The sequence below is a fragment of the Chenopodium album genome, chromosome 27 (assembly GCF_948465745.1).
Source record: "Chenopodium album chromosome 27, dcCheAlbu1.1, whole genome shotgun sequence".
NCBI lineage: Eukaryota > Viridiplantae > Streptophyta > Magnoliopsida > Caryophyllales > Amaranthaceae > Chenopodium > Chenopodium album.
Window position 1 is genome coordinate 33,031,835 of NC_137860.1, and position 21,203 is coordinate 33,053,037.

Sequence of the window (21,203 nt, forward strand, 5' to 3'; positions counted from 1 at the left end):
ATGGGTCGGGTCAAATTCAGATGAGGTGATTAGGTGATCAGAGGTAGGATTTTCATAAAGAGCGTACAAGATATGGGTAAGGAAAACTTCCCATCTGGTTGGGTCAATTTTAAGTTTGTGAGAAAGTATTCCATTTCGACTTTGTTTGATTGGTTGGTTGGTCAGGTCTATCTGAAGCTATTCCAATTCAAGTCAAATATAAGTTTAATTAGGGTCAAGTCGGTTTGTTCTTACAAAGTCATTGCACAATTGTAACAATTGTATAGAAGTACTAGTTTACTACTATAGGTTGTAGTTTGTTGTGTTTGTTTGATGGCCACCAAGGACCTCTATTAACACAGAATCGAAAAGTGCAAACTATTTTATGCATCCAAAGCATGTATATGAATAACTATTTACTCCGTAACATTTAGGTATACCATTTAAATTAAACCCAAACTTCCTTACAACACATCAACAAGACAACCATAAAAGATGGTTGGAAATGATTTACTCTTTAGCACGAGAGTGAGAGAGACAATAATCACAATATATTCTCCAGATTAGCCTAAATGTATAGATGATCATCCAACAATTGGAAGCAGAAAGCAACATGTCAATAGTAGCCTACCTTGAGTCCAAAGGCAGTTTGCTCATCTAATAACATATTTAAGGCATTTCGGATTTTATTAGTTGCCTAACAAATTAAACCTTTCTTTTCAGATCAACACATCACTTCATTTGTGAATTGTGATGGACCAAAGTAGCCAAAAGCAGCCAACTTCTCAGGCTCTCAGTGGAGATCTCATCATGAGGTATAATTCATAAAGAGCTTTGAATATCATAAATAAAGCATTATAAAGCAGCAATCACCAAAAAAAAAGTTGTGTAGCAGAAGTTCATAGCTTTTCATTTAATTACTATATGTTCCTTAATAGTTAATACTAGTTGTTTACAAAATCTAGGCCTCTTTGAAGCGAATAAACTAAAATTACCACCAACAATTTCAAAAATTCCTTCATTTTTTTGCTAATAATTGTAAATTTGTTTGCCTTCAAATGTCTGATCAAACTGCCAGCTTCTGGGAGCCACATTATAGGAAGTCACTGATTTCCCACTGCTGGTAGTTACCTCAAATGAGAGCGATTGCCCTTTAAGATTGATATTACATTGCCAAAGTTGTCCCCAGTTTCTTGCCATCGGTATCCATCCTGTTCTCGAGCCTTTGATTTTCACTCCTGTTACTTCACCATCTAGTCCCACATTCGTGATAAGAACTTGGTAAAGGTTGGCGTTTCCAGTCACTGTAAATTTCATCCCACCGTCTCTTTCACACTCCACCCTGCATCAAATTTCACCATTTCCTTGTCTCTTTCAGCAAAATCATAGTTCTTGCAACAATAAAGAGCAGATGTTTCATTTGTAAACAAAGAATGAAGTGGGCATTGTGAGCTACTTTATGTTATAAAGTAAAAACCAAGACTAATCAACATGGCACCTCCTAGTCTACATTGCTGCCTATTTTGGAGTGTTTAACTGTAGCCTGTGGCTGTTTAGACAGCTTGAAACCCATCAAACTAGATCGGTTAAGCTAGTCTCTAGCAAATTTTGTTCAAGCTTGGGTCATAAAATCGCGTAAAAAGACAATATGTTCAGTCTGGCTAATTTTACAATTTGCCAGTTATTTAGCCTATTCTGGTTTATTGAGTTCAGCTTTTAACAAATTTGAGTCATTACAAATATAAAACTCTATGTTAGCCAATTCTTGGCTCCGTTCAATTTTTGCCAGCTCTACGACACAATCCCAAAAACCCAAGACTAGTGCTATGCAACACAATGACTAAAAAGAACATCTAGCCAACAATCCACATTCATTTTGCAAATCAAAAAAGATGAGTTTTAGGATTATATGTTACCTCCTGTACTGAATTGGAATTAAATCAGCAGATTTGACAGCAATTTCAGTAAATGCATCTTCAGACATTTCAAAATGCTGGCGAGGGAAATTACACCATCCACCATAATCAGAAGGTAGACCATAGTTCGGAGCACAGAAATCGGTAACGGTAACGACAACTGCAGGACTCCCAGGCTGACACCACTTAATATGATCAACACACCTGATCTCAAAACAAGCTCCACAACTACTCCCTCTGTTGAACAATATTGTGCTCAGTCCTGTCCCATATCTTCCATATGTTGCCTTGTGAAGGTCACCATACCCACATGCCCCTTCTGTTTTTTTGAACAAATTTGGCTCAAATTTACTACATTTCCACTAAATTTGAGTATTTTTTTAATATGAAAATGTAACAATATGCAAAATGTCAGAAATGTAAAACTGTGAACTTGGTTGTTTAATGTTAACTATTGAAAAGTCTACCTTTGCCGGGATTTAGTTGTCACATTACTAGTTCAATAATACGAAGTATAATGTTAGCTATTGCAAAATCCTACCATTTTCCGGGTTTAGTTGTCATGTTACTAATTCAAATTACACAACCAATGCAAAGAAAATGTAGTGCAGATACATAAACAAAGCTCTCATTTTTAACATTTTTTCAAATTTCCACAGTGCAAACTGCAAAGTATAATCTACAAAATAACAATACCAATGAAATAAATTGTGGAAATAGGAGTAAAAAAAAAGTTACCAACAATAATAGACCCATTTGCTTCTTTGATGTAAGTAGCAGTAGCAGACTCCCATTCATCATCTGGGGGCTCAAAATCATCATAACTTAAAGCAGTAAAAATAGTGGATTGCAGTAAAATTAAGCAGAAAAATGCAGATTGAAGGGTTGTGCTCATTTTTTTGAAGAGAAAAAACAAAAAAGTTAGTTTCTTTTCCTTTCTTTCTTAGGGATTAATGAGAGATCTTTGAGAGAGAAAGAGGGTTTCTCAAATTTGAGGAAAATGAGTAAAAAAAAAGTGGGAATTTTCTGGGTTAAAAGCTTGATTAATTACTACTTCATGTAGAGTACATTTCAGAAGTAGCAGCTTTTCTGGGGGTGGCAGACACAAGGTAAGCTAAAAGTCTTTAAAATAAGTAGGAATCCGGAGAAACGATTTGGGTTTTGTTTTGGAAGGGTTTTATACACAAACAAAAAAAGAAGAAACTTCAAATCTTCTTTTTAGGAGAGGGAATTTGTAGGGCCAATATGTTGGAGAAAAATGTGGACTTTTGAGTGGTTGATTATTTTTGCGGAAACTACTCTACTTTGTTACACCCTGTGTTCTTAGAGATGATATGTGTACACAATTTAGGGGTGAGCATGGGACGGGTACCCGTACCGTTAGTACTAACGGTTTGGATACCCGATAACCAAAATCACTAAAAGTGATACCCATAACCGGAACCGATAAGTTCGGGTACCCAGACTTCGGGTTCCCGGAATTTCGGATCGGTTATCGGGTACCCAATTAGATATCCAATAATTATGATTAAACTTAATTATATAGTTATTATGATATAATTTACAACTAATTAACAACAATACCATATGATCTTGACCAAATTATTAATAATATTACTAATCATTGATATTATAAAGTGATTATGAAGTAAAGTAAAAGTTTAGATTTATATTAATAGATTTAAGTAGGGAAAAAAAGCAAAAAAAATGTTTATCGGATCGGATCGGGTAACCGTTAATTTTATAATGATACCCATAACCATACCCGAATACAAATTATCGGAACGGGTACCCGAACCGTTATGGTTATCGGATCGGGTACCCTAATTTTCGGAACGGTTACGGATCGGTTTTTCGGGTACTTTTGCTCAGCCCTACTACACATAGCTTTTTATGCGGGTTTAAGAGTTTTATACGTACGTAGTTAGTGTAATTTGTAAGGTCGTAACCCTTTTGATGTTGGATTTGTAAGGTTGTGAGTTTGTGACCCTTTCGATTTACTCCGTAGTATTCATGTTAGTCTCGAGTAGCTCAAATTGTATTATTGTTTGGAGTTTGCGTGGGGCTTTGTACCCTTCCTATAAGGTGGTTGATTTTTTTTACAATGATGTTAGTATGTTACTTGTGGCCTTGTGGGAAGTTTTGTTGCATTCTTCCTTGGTACTTGGTAAAATTTGGACAGAGACAAGTATATAAACTATTGTTCTGTCTCATTGTTGCGTAAAAATGGGTGTATCTTTTTTTGCAAGTTAAAATTTTAATCATAATATAGTGCAGAGGTCAAGGGGAGGAGGGTTATTTACCCATATGGTGTATAATGATGCTCTGACTAATCTACCCAAAAGAAATGAGAGCACAAATAAGAACATTGTTCGAATTTCTCTAATGAAGTAGTGAGTGTAATGACTAATGGCATGGAAAAAAAAAAAGGGAAAAAAAAACATGTATTGTATAGTAATCAAGTTGGTTCACAAAGCTATACAAATAGGTTAGTTCAATGGTGATCGAGTAATATATTTGAATTTGATGGACCAAGGTATTGCATATTAGATTATTACAGTATAAAATAAACAATCAATTTAATTTTCTTACATTTAAAATTTTCAAACTCAAGTTTAACCGTTGGTTACTAAGATGTATCAGGTAATTTGTTATCAACCACGTTATAAAGGGACAAGTTGTTAAAATTCGAATTGTGGTTCCCTACTCAGTTTGAAACTCGCATTAGATTGAAGACTTATTGTAAGTTTTTTGTGGTTTCCATCTTTGCGATAGTGGTTAGAATATGCCTTGAATCAGTTAGCCCTATTTGAAAAGCATGTACAAGAGATATTGCTAAGACTTATGACATGTTCACATTTATTGAACTGAGCTCAACTGAACTGAACTGATTGGAGCTGAATTGAACTGATTGGAGTTGAACTGAACTGAATTGAGCTTAAAATAATATTTTATGAGAGAAGGAAATTAGGAGCTGAACTGATTGGAGCTGAACTGAACTGAAATTAAGTAAATATGAACAGACTCTTAATATAAACACTATTGTATAAATTGTACTATCCAATAAACTCCCCCTCTCATTTACCCGTCGATGTAGCTACTGATCGATATAGTTAACCATGTAATATATGTTCTAATTTGTCGATTTTGTTAATACTTGTATGCTAAATTGGGGTCATATATATTACTTTGATGTCAAGGTTTTAGAGTTATTCAAGATTCTCAAATTTTCAAGAGGAAAAAAAAATGGAAGTAATTTGTATTGACCCAAAGGCTTCATAATTTTCAAACTTTAGATTGGGCAATATAAGCATAAGTACAACATTATTTCATCAACAAAACTTCAATTTCCATATTCTATTTACCTTCAATAGAATAAACATACATCATTTCATGTATTTTATGTATAGTAAGCTAAAATTAACTATCCAAAAAATTTCCTGAACTAACGAACTCCTACATCTACTAATCTATACATCACATCACAAAATGTACCAGAAATGATATGATGAGAATTTCCTTTGCCAAATATATTTGAGTTACAATTTCTTTATGAAACAAAACCCATGAAAACGATTATATCCTTCAGGGGAACGAGTTTGCCAATAGAGATGTCATTGCCCTTGTTGCGAATGATGATCGAGCTATTCTCGTCGTTGCTACTATCAACATTTTTCTTGTGGTAGAGGTTGAAGGAAGCTTGATCCAGGGTTCCTTCTTTGTAAACATACACACTTCCATTTTCATCCATTCTACGAAACTTCTTGTTCCGATCAAACATTGCTTGAAGCGGCATTCCCCTACACAAGCAACTTTGAGTTAACATCTTAACAAAGTTACAAAAATGTATGGAGTATCAAACCCATGACCTAACATAAGCACGACTTCATTTTATTCCACTAGGCTAATACGAGTACAAAGTATTTTCTTTATCCCATAAGGATTGCTCCATTTGACTTTTTGCAGCTTTTAAGTCGTATCTCAAAACATATATGAGTATATTTTTATTTTGTACGTGATAAATTTATACAAGGCTTGAAAAAATGCACTGAAAAAAAATTCAACCAGATTGACTTCATAATTTCTTATAGAATAACGGAATTCAAGGTAAACGATTTTATAGTGACCATGAAATTGCAATGAGACAATCTTTTAATTACAAATAGAGTCCCTTAGTCCAATAAATAACACCTAAGCAACACGAAGGATATGACCAAAAGTCCAAAACCTTGCTAAACATGATAAATTTATGGATATCATGACTAACTGGCTTTTATTTGACCTTATCATTTGAGATATCACCAACATTTATAATATGATTGTAAGTGTTTGGTTAAAATGAAAAAAAAAAAATAATCGAAACATTTTCTAAACACCACAATAAGGGTTAAAAGCCGAGTACTTAAAAAGTTATAAATGTATGAATTATGGAATATATATTTACATGCATGCCATAACCAAAAAGTTTGTGCACTAAATTGATATTTCTTTGACATAACATGGGAATTATACGTCAAGAGTACAAATTAGAAAATTCATCTAATCAAAAGTCATAAACTCGTGAAAATTGAACTTGTTGTGGATTAAATATGGTGATTTGAGAGCTTGGTGATTCTATTATGGTTAGGTAATCACGGAACTCCAATAATCTTTTTTCTGTTGACCAAGTATATTTTGGGTGAAAACTTAAGTGACACTAATATTATCATATCACTATCTAATTAAAACAAAAAAAAAAAAAAAAAAAAAAAAAACTTTTTACTAATGTTAAACTTTATAATAATAATTCCTTAATCTTTTCCTAAAATTATCAAAAAAAAAATTATAAGAAAATACAATTAAATAGAGACAGATGAAGGTATTAACTAAACAGAGTAAGTAAATTTGTTTTTCAAAGACTCGTAAATTACTACTGATAGTGAAATCCAACTCATGACTACCTCATTCCCATTAAAAAATAATGTACACCGTAAAAATTCAAACAAGACATTAAATAGAGACCGATGAAGGTATTAACTAAAACAAGGTATATGTGGACCCACAAAATAACCATGTTGAAAAGACTCAAACTTCCATGTTTCTTCGCAACCAAGTCAAAATTCTTAGACCCAGAACAATCCACCCTCATGTTTTCCAAATTGTTATTCCTTCGAATAATCAAATTCGAATCCATTTTTTTATAAAAAAAAACCCTTATTTTTCTCCTCAATTATCCATATCAATCAACTTTAATTAACAACAAAAATTATAAAAAAAAAAAAAAAAAAAAAAAACGTGTACCAAAAACAGAGGAAAAGAGAGAGAAAAACAACCTGACATGAAAAACATCGGAGATAAATTCCATCTCAAGGTAAAAATTGACGGCGTCAAGAAAAGCACGATACGTGTAAATATGAAAACCGTCAATTCTACGACGACCGTTAATTATTTGAAACGGAAGTTTCGGCTTTGGTAACGGTACCGGAGAATTTGGCGACAAACACCGATAACCACTAGCGACGTACACATACTCCTTCCAAGCGACACCGTTTACGGTGGGTGTTTCCGGTTGGGCTGTAAAGCCCAATGTCGCCATTATGGGCTCTAATTCTTCGTGGGTCATAATGGGCTTGAATGTTCTGGTGTACCAAATTGCTAACTTCCTTGTACACTCAATCATACATGCCTCCATTTTGTTTCTCTCTCTACTTTTTTTGTTTTTTCTCTCTCTAAATTGTTGTTTTTATGGCGGTGGTATATAAAGCACTTTGCTAATTTTTTGAGGAAATTGACAATTTTGTTTTGAATTTAAGATTTGTTATTTTTGTGGGTTTGTTTTGTTTTTGGAGTATTTAACAATTTATGATTGAAAGTTGGAATTTTTAATTTGGGTGTTTGAAGTTTGTTGAGAAATTGAGAATTTTGAAAGTTTGGGGGTTTTGGAGGAAGAGAGAGGTTTAAGGAAGATTATATGATCATGATTCATTAAAAAAAAATAAAAATAAAAATAAAAAATAACTTGCTCGCCAAGTGTTTTTAGTTTTTATTCTAGCGAAATATATCAGGGGATAAAAATTGTTTGCCTTTCAAAAAAAAAAAAGAAAAAAAAAATGAAAAATTGGGTGTTTTTATAAGTCTATGAAGAACTTTGTGGAATTTATACTTCTCGTATTGGTGATGGTATTAGTTGTTGTATTAACAAGTGTTTTAAGAGTTATTTTAGGATATTATTGTATTCACTAATTATGGAAAGCAATTAGGGAGATCAAATCATTTAAAACTTCCTGATATCACATGAGATGTCAATAAAATCTGAATCTGCAAGTTCATATTATATAGATGGCTTTTCGCTTCATGATCAATTAAAGTTTACCAGCAATCATCTCCTATTAAAGGACATATTTCATCCCAATTGTTACCAAATAATACTCCGTATGAAATAGACTGACGAACACAATGAATATAAGATGATTGTGTATAGAACACACCTTAAGCATGTAAATCACACGCACAAAAAATTGTATTTGCATGCAATGTTTAGTACTTCTATATATATATATATATATATAGCACAAGTCAAGTTTAGTTGAGTTTGATTAACAAGTGTTTATTACATTTACAAGTAAAAAAAAAAGGCATAACTAAAATCCACGGTTCAAAACCTCATCTTAAAATATTTGTTGTCAACAGACATGTCAAAGAAGGATTATAAAGGGTATTATATATATCTATTAGTTTGCCTATACGACTTTTGATATGTTGTCCCCCAGAAAATCTTGCGTGGACCTAGTTCACAATAATATTATTGTGAACCTTAGGTTTATCCACACAAAACTGGCATTATATTGAACATAGTGAGTAGTGACCCTTAATTTTAATATAGTAATTTTATTTTTAACATAGTATCCTTTTTTAAAACTTGTGTGACCATTAATATAATCATGAACTTAAAGTACGAATTTATGTTGAATAGTGACCTAGTTTTAATATAGTGATCTTTATTATTCATATTGACCATTATATTAAAAATATCATTAAAAAAATAACCTCTTATAGCTTTTAATGTCCCACTAACTTTTATTTCAACATAATAACCTTTATTTTAATATAGTGACTTTTTTTTTTTTTTTTTATTAACAAAACAATCATATTGTCTCTAATGTTAGTGGTCTACAATAAATTAGTGTGAAGCAGGTCCATTTAAGAATTTGTAGTTGTCCCCACTTATCTCTCTCAATTATTTCGTGTTAGAAAAACATACAAACATTTTTCCATTTACATAATATATACACTGTAACTCCGTAAGTATAACACTTGAGAAACACTTGAAAATATGAAGTGTTTGTATAGAGCAATATAAGAGGAAAAATCGACATAAGAGTATAAAAGTGAGTAATTATAACTTCGCACGGGTAGCCAACACCCGAAAGATAACCCACTCAAATCAAAGGAAAAGAAGGGACAACGGGTCTTGGCGTTGTGCTAAGAGACTCGGATGGGCAAATTTGGAGTGTGCAGCAAAGAGGACGCGAGCAATATCCCATGAGCATGCTGAGGCTCTTGCAATGAGGCATGGATTACAGGTTGCAAAGAGGTTAGGTACTAGATTGTGGCAGTGGATAGTGATGCATGGACTGTGGCAACTGCAATCAAGAGCAACATACAACCAAAAACTTTTGCATGCCCCCGATTTACAATAATTTTATTGTACATCGAACATTTTGCGAAAAGTCACCCTTTTTCTTACAAAAGTAACCTTTTTTTTTTTTTTTTACAAAAGCAACCCTTTTTATTTACAAAAGTGACCCCTTTTTTTTCGGTAAAAGTGACCCTTTTTTCTCACAAAAGTAATCCTTTTTTTTCACAAAAGTGATTTATTTATTTATTTTTTTTTTCAAAAGTGACCCTTTTTTTTCCTTAGCCTTCTCCATTATTTTGGCTTTGTTTGGTTCATTGTTAGTAAAAGGAAAATAAGAGAAAGGCAGGGAAGGAACGCCATTGAGATCAACGAGGACCTCAATGTTGCCATCGCCATTAAGATCGGCGACGAGAGGCGATCGGCTTCGTATTTGATGGGGTAATTATTCAACAGAAGAAATACGATCCGCTTTGTATTTGATGGGGTAATCATCCAACAGATGAAACCAAGCCTTCCTTAACGACAAGTCTCCCTCATGCTATTACAGAGAAGAAGAATTGAGAAAGGCTAGAATTATAGTTCAATTTAATTGAAGAAAGTAATTAGAATTGAAATTATAGTTCGAATTCAAATTGAAAAAAGTAATTAGAATTGAGGAAGGCTAGCGTGTTTCCTCATCTCTGTGCTGCTGTGCACATCTTCCTCGAGTGAACAGTGCCTCCTTAGCTTTCTCGAATATTTTGGCTTTGTGTTGGTTCATTGATTTACAATAACTTTATGTACATCGGATGTTTTTGAATATTTGTGTAATAAAATACCCGAGCTATCTCATACGAGTAGTTTTTTAATTATTTATACTACGTATTTTTTTTAAAGGGACATTCAAAGTTCAAACATAGAGGTTGTGCAAGTGTGCAACTATAGTTTTGGTCATATTACCGTGGCCATAGGCCCATAGACCATAGTTATTGTTCACTTATATCCCCTGCCCCTATCTGATCTGAGTATATGAAATTGAAGAGTGAAACTTAAGCAAGGTTGACTCAAAACTCCATTAAAATGGAATCAACAACAAAACCCATCTTCATCCTCTTATCAATTCCCTATTTTCTGTCTCTTCTCTTCATCTCAATCTCAGCAACCCAAAACCCATCTTCATCAATCATTTCCAGATTCCAAGAATACCTTCGAATCAACACTGCTCAACCAAACCCCAATTACTATGAAGCTGCTGATTTTATTCTATCTCAAGCTAAATCTTTATCCCTTGAATCTCAGACTATTGAATTTGTCAAAAATAAACCCTTAATTTTGCTCAAATGGCCTGGAAAAAACCCCGATTTGCCCTCAGTTATCCTTAATTCTCACACTGATGTTGTTCCGGTTGAATCCCAGAAATGGACTTATGACCCTTTTGGTGCTCATATCGATTCTCAGGGCAATATTTATGCCCGAGGTTCTCAGGTAATTATTTCAATCTAATTTTTAGAGAATTTTTTTTATTGCAAATGAAGAAAAACTAAATACGTAGTAGTACTATTATTGGGTATTTTGTGGAGATGAACTTTGTATAATTCATACTTTATACCCATGTAGTGATTATGGTTTTATCAATCTTGACTCTATGTTTCCTTGTTGGCATGATTTTAATACTACCCTTGTCCGGATTTAGTTGTCGCATTACTAGTTCAAATTATACTTCAACATGATTATAAATTCTGGTTGGAAGAAGTATAATGGCTTGAAATTAAGGGCGGTGGAGTTGATCATAAAGAAGAGATTGTGTGTTAGAAAAAGGAAGAGGTGGGTAGTAGAGAAAATACTATATTTTGCAATGAAAACCTGTTTTATTGTAATAGAATTGAACTTTGGCAAGTCCAAGATGATGTATCTTGTTTTTTAGTCGTTCTTTTATGGGTATTTGATTTTGATGAAATACTTGCAAGCCTAATAGTTATTTTTTGTGAAGTAAAAAATATTTGTCCTTTGATTTATAATGGTCAAACTGCATGTAGAATTTGTTTTAAGGTAACAATAAGCTGCTGCATATCTGTATAACTGTATTGGTCAATTGAATACCGCCTCTTTAAGTCTTTATAATCATAGGGTAAAGCCGCGTACATGTCACTCCTTAAACTTGTCAAGGATGGGAGCTGATAAAGGTGCATTGGTATTGTTGTTGTATACTCTGTAGATGGTTGATTATCTTGTGTGGACCTGTGTTGGCTGTGTAGGATATGAAATGTGTTGGTTTACAGTACTTGGAAGCTATTCGGAAGCTGAAAGATTCTGGGTTTGAGCCCACTCGTACCATTTATTTGACCTTTGTGCCAGATGAAGAGATTGGAGGGCATGATGGGGTGGAAAAGTTGGCTGAGTCTGATTTATTTAAAAAAATGAATGTCGCCTTTGTTCTGGATGAGGGACTTGCATCACCAGGAGAGAAGTACCGGGCATTTTATGCAGAGAGATCACCGATGTGGACAGTGATCAAGGCTACAGGAGCTCCTGGACATGGTGCTAAGCTGTATGATAATACAGCAATGGAGAATTTGTTAAAGAGTATTGAGATCATAAGAAGATATCGAGCGTCACAATTTGATATGGTAAAGGCTGGCTTGAAAGCTGAAGGGGAAGTGGTTTCGGTGAATATGGCGTTTCTGAAAGCTGGCACTCAAACTCCAACTGTAAGTCTCTGCCCTGATTTTCTCCAGGCTTTATGTACTGTAGTCAGTAGTAGAAGCAGTTTCCATGTTGAATATTTAGTTCTGTTCTCGAGTCCTGTTGTCCTCTTATCTTCTTTCTTTTTTCTTCAATTCTTAAAGCTTTGGATTGAGCAAAGGAACTTGTGGTAGAAACTATTTGTGCCAATCTAGGAAAATCTTAAAAGTAGACATAAAGTTACATAATCTGTTTGAAAACAAATCGGTGGCTATCCACCGTGCTGGAATCATGCCTGTTAGCTCGTAGTGAGACTTTCAGTTATGTACCAATTGTACACAGCAAAGGTTGCCTTTTCATCCCAGTTATCAATTTGCTCGCTGAAGCATGCCTGTTCCAGGGCCTGGTTTCTGGTGAAGGTCAGGGAGATGGGACAGATAATGGTTAATTATCAATATAGTACTTCATAGTAGGATGAGTGATGAGATGTCGTATACCTTAGTCTAAGTTCTAACATGGAGATTTTCTTTCTTTCAGGGTTTTGTCATGAACTTGCAACCTTCTGAAGCTGAAGCAGGTTTCGATATTCGGGTTCCACCAACAGCTGATCAAGAAGCCCTTTTAAGGCGCATTGCTGAGGAGTGGGCTCCTGCTTCACGGAACATGACATTTGAGGTTAAAATTTCTTGTCTGACGGACTCTTCTATCAGTTTGTTTGATAATCATTTAATATTCCCAGCCTAGTGCCCCTTCCCCTCTCAATTTATTGAATGTGATGTTTGTATTTCATCTTTATTAGTTTGACAAAATCTCAATTATCTTCCTAACATTTTGATAACTAGTCACATAGATAGCCATGAGTCTTGAGCTATGAATAATAAATGCCTGCGGGGATGGCGACTGTAGATTCTTTCTCTACACAGTCTTTATCTAAGGAAGTTGGAGGAAAAATGGGATTTTCTTCGATGATTGCCAATGCTTGTTCTAGTTTATCCATCCTTTTGGTTCTTAGACTGCTTACTCTCAACAATCATAGCATGGGAAGAGATCAAAATTCAATATTTGTCCTCTAGATTATTCTTCCTAGATTTCAAACTCCCCTGAATGTAGTGTATTAAGGACATACAAATGGAAAAAGTCCCACTTCTCAACAATTCCAGATTTAGAATCCATTGATAGTTAACCAAATGACTGAATTAGATTTCCTAAGTTGCCCAACTTATACTGTATAAAGTGTAGATGCTACAGTTGTATTAGGGTTGTCTGGCTAAGTGTAGATTCGACAATTGAAGTAGATTTAAATCACTACAGTGAATCTGACTAATGAATATGCTGTTGTTAATTGACTGTACCAAACTTAATATAATTTCCAAAATGCTGTTCCTATCAGCATTTCTATGGCTTAGACTGTGATTTCAAAGTGCAGAGACAAATTTGCCTAATGTTTGTAAAATTACAATATATATTCTGATGGAAAGGTACTCAAAAGTTTGACTTGCTACTTGTTAATTATATGGCTACTCGCAGAACATTTTCTACAGTTTCTACTGCTGTTATCTGCTATATGAATAAAGTAATGCCATGTGCTGCAATCTGTGTTTATATTACCGATGATGTCTATTATCATTTTCTCTTTACCAAACAAGGCCAAGGATATGGAGGGTGAAGTAGTGTAATTCTCGGTTTTTATGTTCATCATGCCAGTTGACTAATATATGTGTAGTATGGGCAGTTTAAGCAGAAGCAATCTGTGCTTGACAACTTCGGTAACCCAGCTGTCACTGCTTCTGACAATTCGAACCCCTGGTGGGCTCTTTTAGAAGAGGCTGTTCACAGTGCTGGTGGAGAACTTGAAAAGCCAGAAATTTTCCCTGCTTCTACAGATTGTCGTTACTTTAGGCGACAAGGTCTACCTGCTATAGGTTTCTCTCCTATGGCAAATACTCCAATTCTACTACATGACCACAATGAGGTACAGAATATTCCTGCCTTGATTCTTATTCTCTTCCTTGTATTGCATGGATCTAATCTACTTTTGTCTAGTTGTACGTAAATTCAGTTTCTGAGACTGTTGATAAGAAATCCATGCCTGGATTCAATCACATGATCATATAATCACATTGAGAACCCAATTTTATTGTTGTTATGAATTAATCATCCTTGGTCTTAAAACCTGAAATATTAAAGATCTGGCTTCCCCTCTTTTAATTCTCTTATAATCTTATTATAGGCGCGGTCTGTTTGACATTTGTATGTGTTTTAGTGGGAAGGGTGACAAACTGTCTGCATCTCATAATCTGGTACTCTGGTATGTAGGGTGTTAGTGCTGGAGGGGCTTCTATACTCAAAAGAATTAGATCCAACTGCCACCACGCACTCTCTACATAACTCTTTTTTTTTTGACACATACATAACTCAATCGGGAAGGAAAATGGTCACTATTTTTGAACCCTGGGCTTGAATCAATCTTACCAACTGTGAACAGTGGGTGGGTTTATAGGATTCACTTATGCCGATACAATACAAATACAAGAGGGAGTTGATTTTGACACTCCAAAATTGATATTTACTTCCTCACACACACAATTATGGGAAATCATATTCTACAAGAGGAGTATACAGACATGGGTTATAGCGTATCCACTAGTTTAGGAGTAATGAGTTACACCTTATAGTAAATTGTTAGATGACATATTTGTGGTCCACCCAGTAGATATCAGACACTAGAAAAGCAATTTAACATTTCGAACGTTCTCAGTGTGTTATGCTGCTAGCATAATAACTCACCAATTCTCGCCTTTCAATCTGTTGGGTTTTGTTTTGGAACCCAAGGCTGGCTTATCAGTTGCGTTTAGCAATCATGAATCCTACTAACTTCTACAGAGTATGTCTTATGGTCTCCTTTACAAGCAGAAAGAATACTCGATATTTCTGACACATTTTCCTTGTTGCAGTTTTTAAATGAAGCAGAGTATCTAAAAGGAGTCGACATATATGTGTCTATTATCAAAGCTTATGCATCTTATGCTGAGCATGCTGTAGTTAAAGGTTCCAGCTCCAAAGATGAATTATGAGAGGTATTTTCTTTTGAAGACCCAAGACTTTGCATCACAATTCTGTGGAGGATTGCACTCTTCCAATTTTAAGTAGTTCCCATTACATAGCTTGTCAGAACTCAGACTTGATCTGTTGCAGAAACAGTCAGGTGTTTTGTTTGCCTGGTGACGACTTCAATTGATTCAGCTTCATCTGTGTAAATTTGGAACTTCCATACTTTATTTTTTACGTCTCACAAACTTACCGGTTTATTGATATTATTAGCACGGCCAAAGTGCAGAACTGAACTCACTGACAGCTGTGTATAAAGTTTTCTCCGACAGCTGTGTATAAAGTTTTCTCCGCTTCAGCCATTTCGAAATAATGATTACACTCTCTTTAGCTGTTCTGTAATATATGACCCATATTGCTTTATTACCCCCATTTTCTGTATCGTTTCTTACTGCATTCCACTATTATACTGGGACTTTGGATGTTAAAATTTTCAGTTTCCAATAATTGCTCTTTCCTTCTTGAGGCTGCTGCTTGATGAATTGCTACATTGGTTGGCTTTGGTTTTTATATGTAAGAGGTTTAAATTCGCAATGATACTTTGTTCTGAGCAAGAGACATAATCGGCCCCCCTGTAATACTTTTTGTTAAAATGGTTGTTGGATGACATCGATCTCTACTCTCGAAAGTGAGAACATTGTTAACTCAAAACAATACAAGATTTGTGATGAACTAATGACCAAACATTTTGTGACAAAATGTATGTAACATTGTAACACAAGTATTCTAGGAAATTGAGATACAATCGATATTATATGTTGCATTGCCACGCTTACAAGTCTAAAAGAGTCATCTGCATTTTTTATTTTTCACAATACATTATTTGAAATCGACAAGCACTGCAGAGACGCAGACTATGAAGTATTTACTGAAACAGTGAATTCTAAACAAAAGGTCCTAATCTTTCACTGTTTCAGTTTTAGTAATTGTATGATTATTGGGGAATGATTTCCCTTTTTCTCAGCTGTCAAAAAAAAGAGAAAAGACTATGAAGTATTGACATGATCCCAATTCAAAGACGTTCTTGTCTTCTTGAAAGATGTCTTTGCGATTCACTAACCAAGTCTTGCAGTCTTACACGTCGAATCTCACAGCAGCAACCTTTTATGCAGCTTCTTGCAGACCGTACATAGCTACATCGTAAATCTGAATCAACATTCCACAGATGAAATGGGCGCTTGCTGTTGGTTTGTAATAGTCAGAGAGAATTGAGGATTGGTTAACTCCTCCACATCATGATCATCCATTGAAGCGATGCTCTTAGCAGCTTCCATATGAGTACCATCCAAAGCACATTAACAAGTACCTGGACATTATAAGAGGGTTCGGCAGTCAATCATCAGGCAAAGTACAAAGACTACAAACAAGCAAAAATGTAAAAGATTGTACACCATCCACTCAGAAAATACTTCAATTTTGTACCAATCAAGAATATATATAATCAAAATACCTTTCAATTATGATAATGTAAGTTTGATATCAACTTCATGCTATGCTTCAAGAAAAAATTTATTTACGTTTTCACCTGCGATTAATTACCAGCACACTATATAAGTAGTATATTCTGCACAAGCATACAAGCGTAGATGGTTCAATGGAAAACAACACATAGTGCTTGAAAACTAAACAGAAATGTAACTCAAAACTCTAACCTGAACGTTGAGGACCCCATGATCAAGCTATGTACAAAATTGAAATTGTCAATATTGGTAGATAATTGGCAAATGACATTCATAGAAAGTTTCAAGCAGAGCTATATATTACCCAGATTGGTATCAAATCTCAGCCCATCAACCGCATTATGAAGGAATTTGAGGTTACCGTGACCGATATTGGCGCAACAGCCTCATTCAAAAGATACAGGGGCTACATAATATGAAGCAACATGAAATCAATTTAGGGAAACTGTATCAGAATAGGGAAGAACATAAAAGGTAAAAGATAGAATGCAGAGGAAATGGCGAACACCTCAGTGTAATTGCTTACCGGAATGATCTATTGGGGATGTGTTTAATCTTGGGCCAGTCCTCCCCATTTGGTTCTTTGCATCTTTCTTCTAGTTCTGGATATCCAACTATCTCAAGGTTCTGAAGGGAGGTGAGGCTTTGCATTGACTCGGGAAGTGATTTAATGGCCTTGCAATGAGAAATAGTCAGGGAACGGACACAATGTTGGAGGGATTTCCAAGGCATGCCGTCGTCTTCAGAGAAGCTAAGTTGATAATTGTGAGCCAAGCTTAATTCCTCCAAGGCAGTGAGATGCTCCAAACCCCCTCTTCCAAGTCTCCTCAAATTTGAGCAAAAAGAAATGTTAAGGCGCCGTATGGAAGAAGTGTATTTGTAATTCTGGAATACATCCCCATATTCTGATAAGCTCTCTACCTTCTCATCTGAGTCTATGCAGAGTTTATAGAATGGAGAGTTTATTACGTTGAGAAGACCCACATCAGTTGTCGTCAGCTCCCTTAATATGACGTCACCTTGTGAATTTCCAAAACAGTCCACCTCATCCAAGCCCAAATCTTCGAAGCTTCCACAAGAAGGAAACGAAGTTAACTTAGGGCACTTATAGATCTCCAATGCGGAGAGACGAGGAAATCTGAAGCTGCTCCTCAAGATACGGCCATCATCATCATCATCCTCAACCAACTCCTCCCTCCACCATCCTTTCAAACTATCGAGATTCCAAATGATGAGTGATTCAAGGGAGGGGAAGAATGCCGTCAAATCTTCTCTGTCATTGCCATTGTTGCTGCTTGTATCCTCCATATATTCCAGCTTCTGTAGATATTTAAGTGTCAGTGATTTCAGATTACGCAGTTTACTCAACGACGGTATCTCCTCCAAGTTGTTACACTTATAAAGCTCGATCTCCACAAGATGTGGGAGGGAGAGTGCCCAGTTGTCCTGTGCTCTACCCCACCTTGGAATTGTCGTACCCGTGTAACCCGACAAGATAAATTTCTTGAGATTTGAAGGTGGCTCTAGCTTTTCCATCACACCTTCCCACTCTAAGCATCTATCATCTTCATCATCATTGTCAAAAAATTGATTTTCAACCTGAGTGAGATATTTCAGACCCTTCAAATACTCTACTCCTCCATCATTCTTGTAAAATTTGCCGATTTGGATCTCTATGCCACCTTTTAAGTTGGTCAGGGCTTTAAGGTCTTTGAGCTCTCCCATACATTGTTCCTCTGTAGAAACTCTCTTTTCCATACCCACCACAAACAATGGTAGCACCCTAAGATTAGTCAATTTACCAATGCCTGATGGCATACTACTTACCTTTGAGTTACTTAAATCAAAGTGCCTTAGACTTGTCAATTTATCCATGCCCGAAGGCAAACCACTGAATGTAAGACATTGACTTAAATTCAAGTACCTAAGATTTACCAATTTGCTAAAATCTTTTGGTAACTCCCTCAATAGTGCGCAATAATGTAAATCTAAAGTCTGCAGATTATGTAGTCTAGTAATAGAATCGGGGAGTGCCTTTAACTCATAACTCTCAGACAGGTCAAGATGCCTTAAATGCATTAGCTTACCAATTGAATCAAACCTTTTTATACCAGTTGACTGCAAGCACAACACCCTTAGACCAATCCAACTACCAATTGAATCAACCGACACCATTCTATCGTACAACATACTACCCTCTGAAATAAGCGAACGTATTTTACTGTTAAATGAGTAACTTTGTGAAAAAGTACCACGAGCAAAATACACATGACGAACTTTATCTCCCAATTTTGTTGTATTAGAACTCACTACACCAATTTCCTCCCTCCCCACTTCTTGAGCAACATCATGCATCAAGTCATGCATTTTCACGTACTCAATGTCACCATATGCATCCATCTCAACATCTTGAAAGAAACATCTGCGTACCAAAACCAGGAAATGTTCCTCTGCAGCATCATCTATGCTTTGATCTCTGTCTAGCGACACTATGTATCCTTGAGCCATCCAAAGGCGAATCAAATCTCTCTTCTTGAATCTAAAATCTTTAGGAAAGAGTGCACAATAGCTAAAACAATTCTTCAAAGAGGGTGTAAGGTTGTGATAGCTAAGCTTCAGTATAAACATAACTTCATTATCACCTTTTTCAATTCCAGCCAATCCACACTGCTCAAATGTCTTCCACTTATTCATAGGTTGGCCAAATAAAAGGCTCCCTACCGCCTTTATAGCAAGTGGGATATTATAGCATTTTTCAACAATCTTCTTCCCAATATCAACTAATTCAAGATGACTTGCATTCTCATGTTCCCCTTTATCAAATGCTACAGACTCGAACAAGAGCCACGAATTCTCTTCGGATAAACCTTGCAACTTGTGCGTATGTTTTTCTCCAATAATCTTTGCAGTCATCTCCGAACGTGTAGTCACTACTATCCGACTACCTTCTTGACCTAGCGTTAAGAACCTGCATAGGTTACGCCATTTATCACAATCTTCATTCCATACATCATCAAGAACAAGCAAGTACTTTTTCCCTCTTAATTGCTCTTGAAATTGCTTTTGCACCAATTCCATTGAGGATGTATCATCAGGCCTTTTACCAGAAACTAATTCTAGAATCTTACAAAGAATGACTTTGACATCAAATTGCATCCCATCTTGATCAGAGACACAAATCCACATCCTCAAATTGGGATTTGGAAACTCTGATTGAACCTCTTTATCATTATACACAAGCTGAGCAAGTGCAGTTTTACCCAATCCTCCAACTCCAACAATAGTCACAAAGCGAAAACTTTCATGACCATCATCCGGACCTAACAACATATCAATGACAGCCTTTTTGTCATCCTCCCTCCCAATAATATCCCCTGCATTCACGTATGAACAAGTTTCCTCCCTCCTTCTACAAATAGGATTATAGTCAACACTAAGCCCAAATTTCTGATGGTTACTAACAATAGTATCCAATAGCTCTTTCATGTCCTTAACCTTACGAGACATTCTACAAGCTTGACTCACCCCCTTCTTCTTAGATGAAAAAAAGCGGCGTACCTTTTTAAGGAATTTATCATCCTTGTTGCCATCTAGAAGCTTCAACTCAGCAAGGGTGATGAACTCATCGAACAAATCATCAGCATCATAAACAGCAGCCTTGAGTTCAGCAATGTAGCCGCGTGCTTCCTGGGTGAGGTCGCGCTTGGAGTCAGCATCAAGAAGCACATTCTTGATGGTGCAAACAGTTCTGTTGAGCTCTTCAAGTTGAGATTTGTAGCCCCACATGTCACAAATCTCTTTGATGATCGCAGACCCAGTAACTTCAATGAGTTTTCCAGCAAGAGTGATTCCAAGGTCGGCCATTAGTGAAGGATCAGTTGGATGATAGATGAGCTAATTAGGGGAATAATGAGAAATAACATAGATGAGCAGGTACTATGTAAGTTCAAGACCTTACTTTGAATAATTTACAATTTTGTATTTTTGGAGTGAAAAAAAAAAATTAATACGGAGTACTGGTTATAAAAACTTGGGCAAAGAGCAAGAGCACATGTACATTGTATCAAAAATGCCAAAAATATTAGATTAAGTGAAATTAGGCCAAAAGCCATTCTTTTCCCGTGAATCTCGGAGAAAAAGCATACCCATCAATTCCGTGAAGCGTGAAATTAATTAACTCATATAGTACAAGTAAGACCCATTCTTTTCGATAATTAACGTTAAACTTTTTTTTTTTTTTTTTTTTTTTGGGAAAGGTAATTAACGTTAAACTTGAATAAAGTATTTGTCTTTCTAAAATATATGGGAGTATTTTAAGAGATGGTGTGTAAACACTCAACAACCACTTTGGTTGATTTATATCAGAAATATTTCTCGAAGACATAAATGATTAACTATGAAGTAGAAGCACATAATTAAATAGTCTATTATTATTATTATTACTACAAGTAGTATATGCTC

The 21,203-nt window shown here is 35.4% G+C and overlaps 3 protein-coding genes across 4 annotated transcripts; 1 reads left to right on the forward strand and 2 right to left on the reverse strand.

Annotated features, from left to right (window-relative positions):
• Positions 1–944: 944 nt before the first annotated feature.
• Positions 945–3,022, reverse strand: LOC145621398 (expansin-A20-like). The gene is made up of 3 exons (XM_081676136.1): positions 2,634–3,022; positions 1,896–2,214; positions 945–1,321 (listed from the first exon to the last, which is right to left on the reverse strand). The coding sequence occupies exons 1-3, from the start codon at positions 2,788–2,790 to the stop codon at positions 1,009–1,011; spliced, it is 789 nt and encodes a 262-aa protein (XP_081532262.1). The 5' UTR covers positions 2,791–3,022; the 3' UTR covers positions 945–1,008.
• Positions 3,023–10,515: 7,493 nt separating this feature from the next.
• On the forward strand, positions 10,516–15,747 carry LOC145619216 (uncharacterized). 2 transcript variants are annotated; one of them, XM_081673860.1, is made up of 5 exons: positions 10,516–10,977; positions 11,748–12,200; positions 12,712–12,849; positions 13,898–14,146; positions 15,129–15,747. In XM_081673860.1, exons 1-5 carry the CDS (start codon positions 10,573–10,575, stop codon positions 15,246–15,248), a joined length of 1,365 nt encoding a protein of 454 aa, XP_081529986.1. In that variant the 5' UTR covers positions 10,516–10,572; the 3' UTR covers positions 15,249–15,747. The 2 variants fall into 2 exon arrangements, with proteins under 2 accessions (XP_081529986.1, XP_081529987.1); XM_081673861.1 differs by having other exon boundaries at positions 10,518–10,977; positions 13,907–14,146.
• Positions 15,748–16,216: 469 nt separating this feature from the next.
• On the reverse strand, positions 16,217–20,606 carry LOC145620104 (putative disease resistance protein RGA1). The gene is made up of 5 exons (XM_081674751.1): positions 18,595–20,606; positions 17,269–18,525; positions 16,565–16,588; positions 16,343–16,463; positions 16,217–16,246 (listed from the first exon to the last, which is right to left on the reverse strand). Exons 1-5 carry the CDS (start codon positions 20,604–20,606, stop codon positions 16,217–16,219), a joined length of 3,444 nt encoding a protein of 1,147 aa, XP_081530877.1.
• Positions 20,607–21,203: the final 597 nt, after the last annotated feature.

Bases quoted from the DNA above. Each gene is read 5' to 3' on its own strand.
- LOC145621398 (XM_081676136.1), bottom strand. From the start codon at position 2,790: ATGAGCACAACCCTTCAATCTGCATTTTTCTGCTTAATTTTACTGCAA. The intron at 2,215-2,633 runs GTAACTTTTTTT...TCAAAAAAACAG, and splicing joins AAATGGGTCTATTATTGTTG to AAGGGGCATGTGGGTATGGT. The intron at 1,322-1,895 runs GTAACATATAAT...AATTTGATGCAG, and splicing joins ATTCCAATTCAGTACAGGAG to GGTGGAGTGTGAAAGAGACG.
- LOC145619216 (XM_081673860.1), top strand. From the start codon at position 10,573: ATGGAATCAACAACAAAACCCATCTTCATCCTCTTATCAATTCCCTAT. The intron at 10,978-11,747 runs GTAATTATTTCA...TTGGCTGTGTAG, and splicing joins TTTATGCCCGAGGTTCTCAG to GATATGAAATGTGTTGGTTT. The intron at 12,850-13,897 runs GTTAAAATTTCT...ATATATGTGTAG, and splicing joins CACGGAACATGACATTTGAG to TATGGGCAGTTTAAGCAGAA.
- LOC145620104 (XM_081674751.1), bottom strand. From the start codon at position 20,606: ATGGCCGACCTTGGAATCACTCTTGCTGGAAAACTCATTGAAGTTACT. The intron at 18,526-18,594 runs GCACTTTGATTT...GACTAATCTTAG, and splicing joins GATAAATTGACAAGTCTAAG to GGTGCTACCATTGTTTGTGG. The intron at 16,247-16,342 runs GTTAGTGAATCG...TTTTTTTGACAG, and splicing joins GTGTAAGACTGCAAGACTTG to CTGAGAAAAAGGGAAATCAT.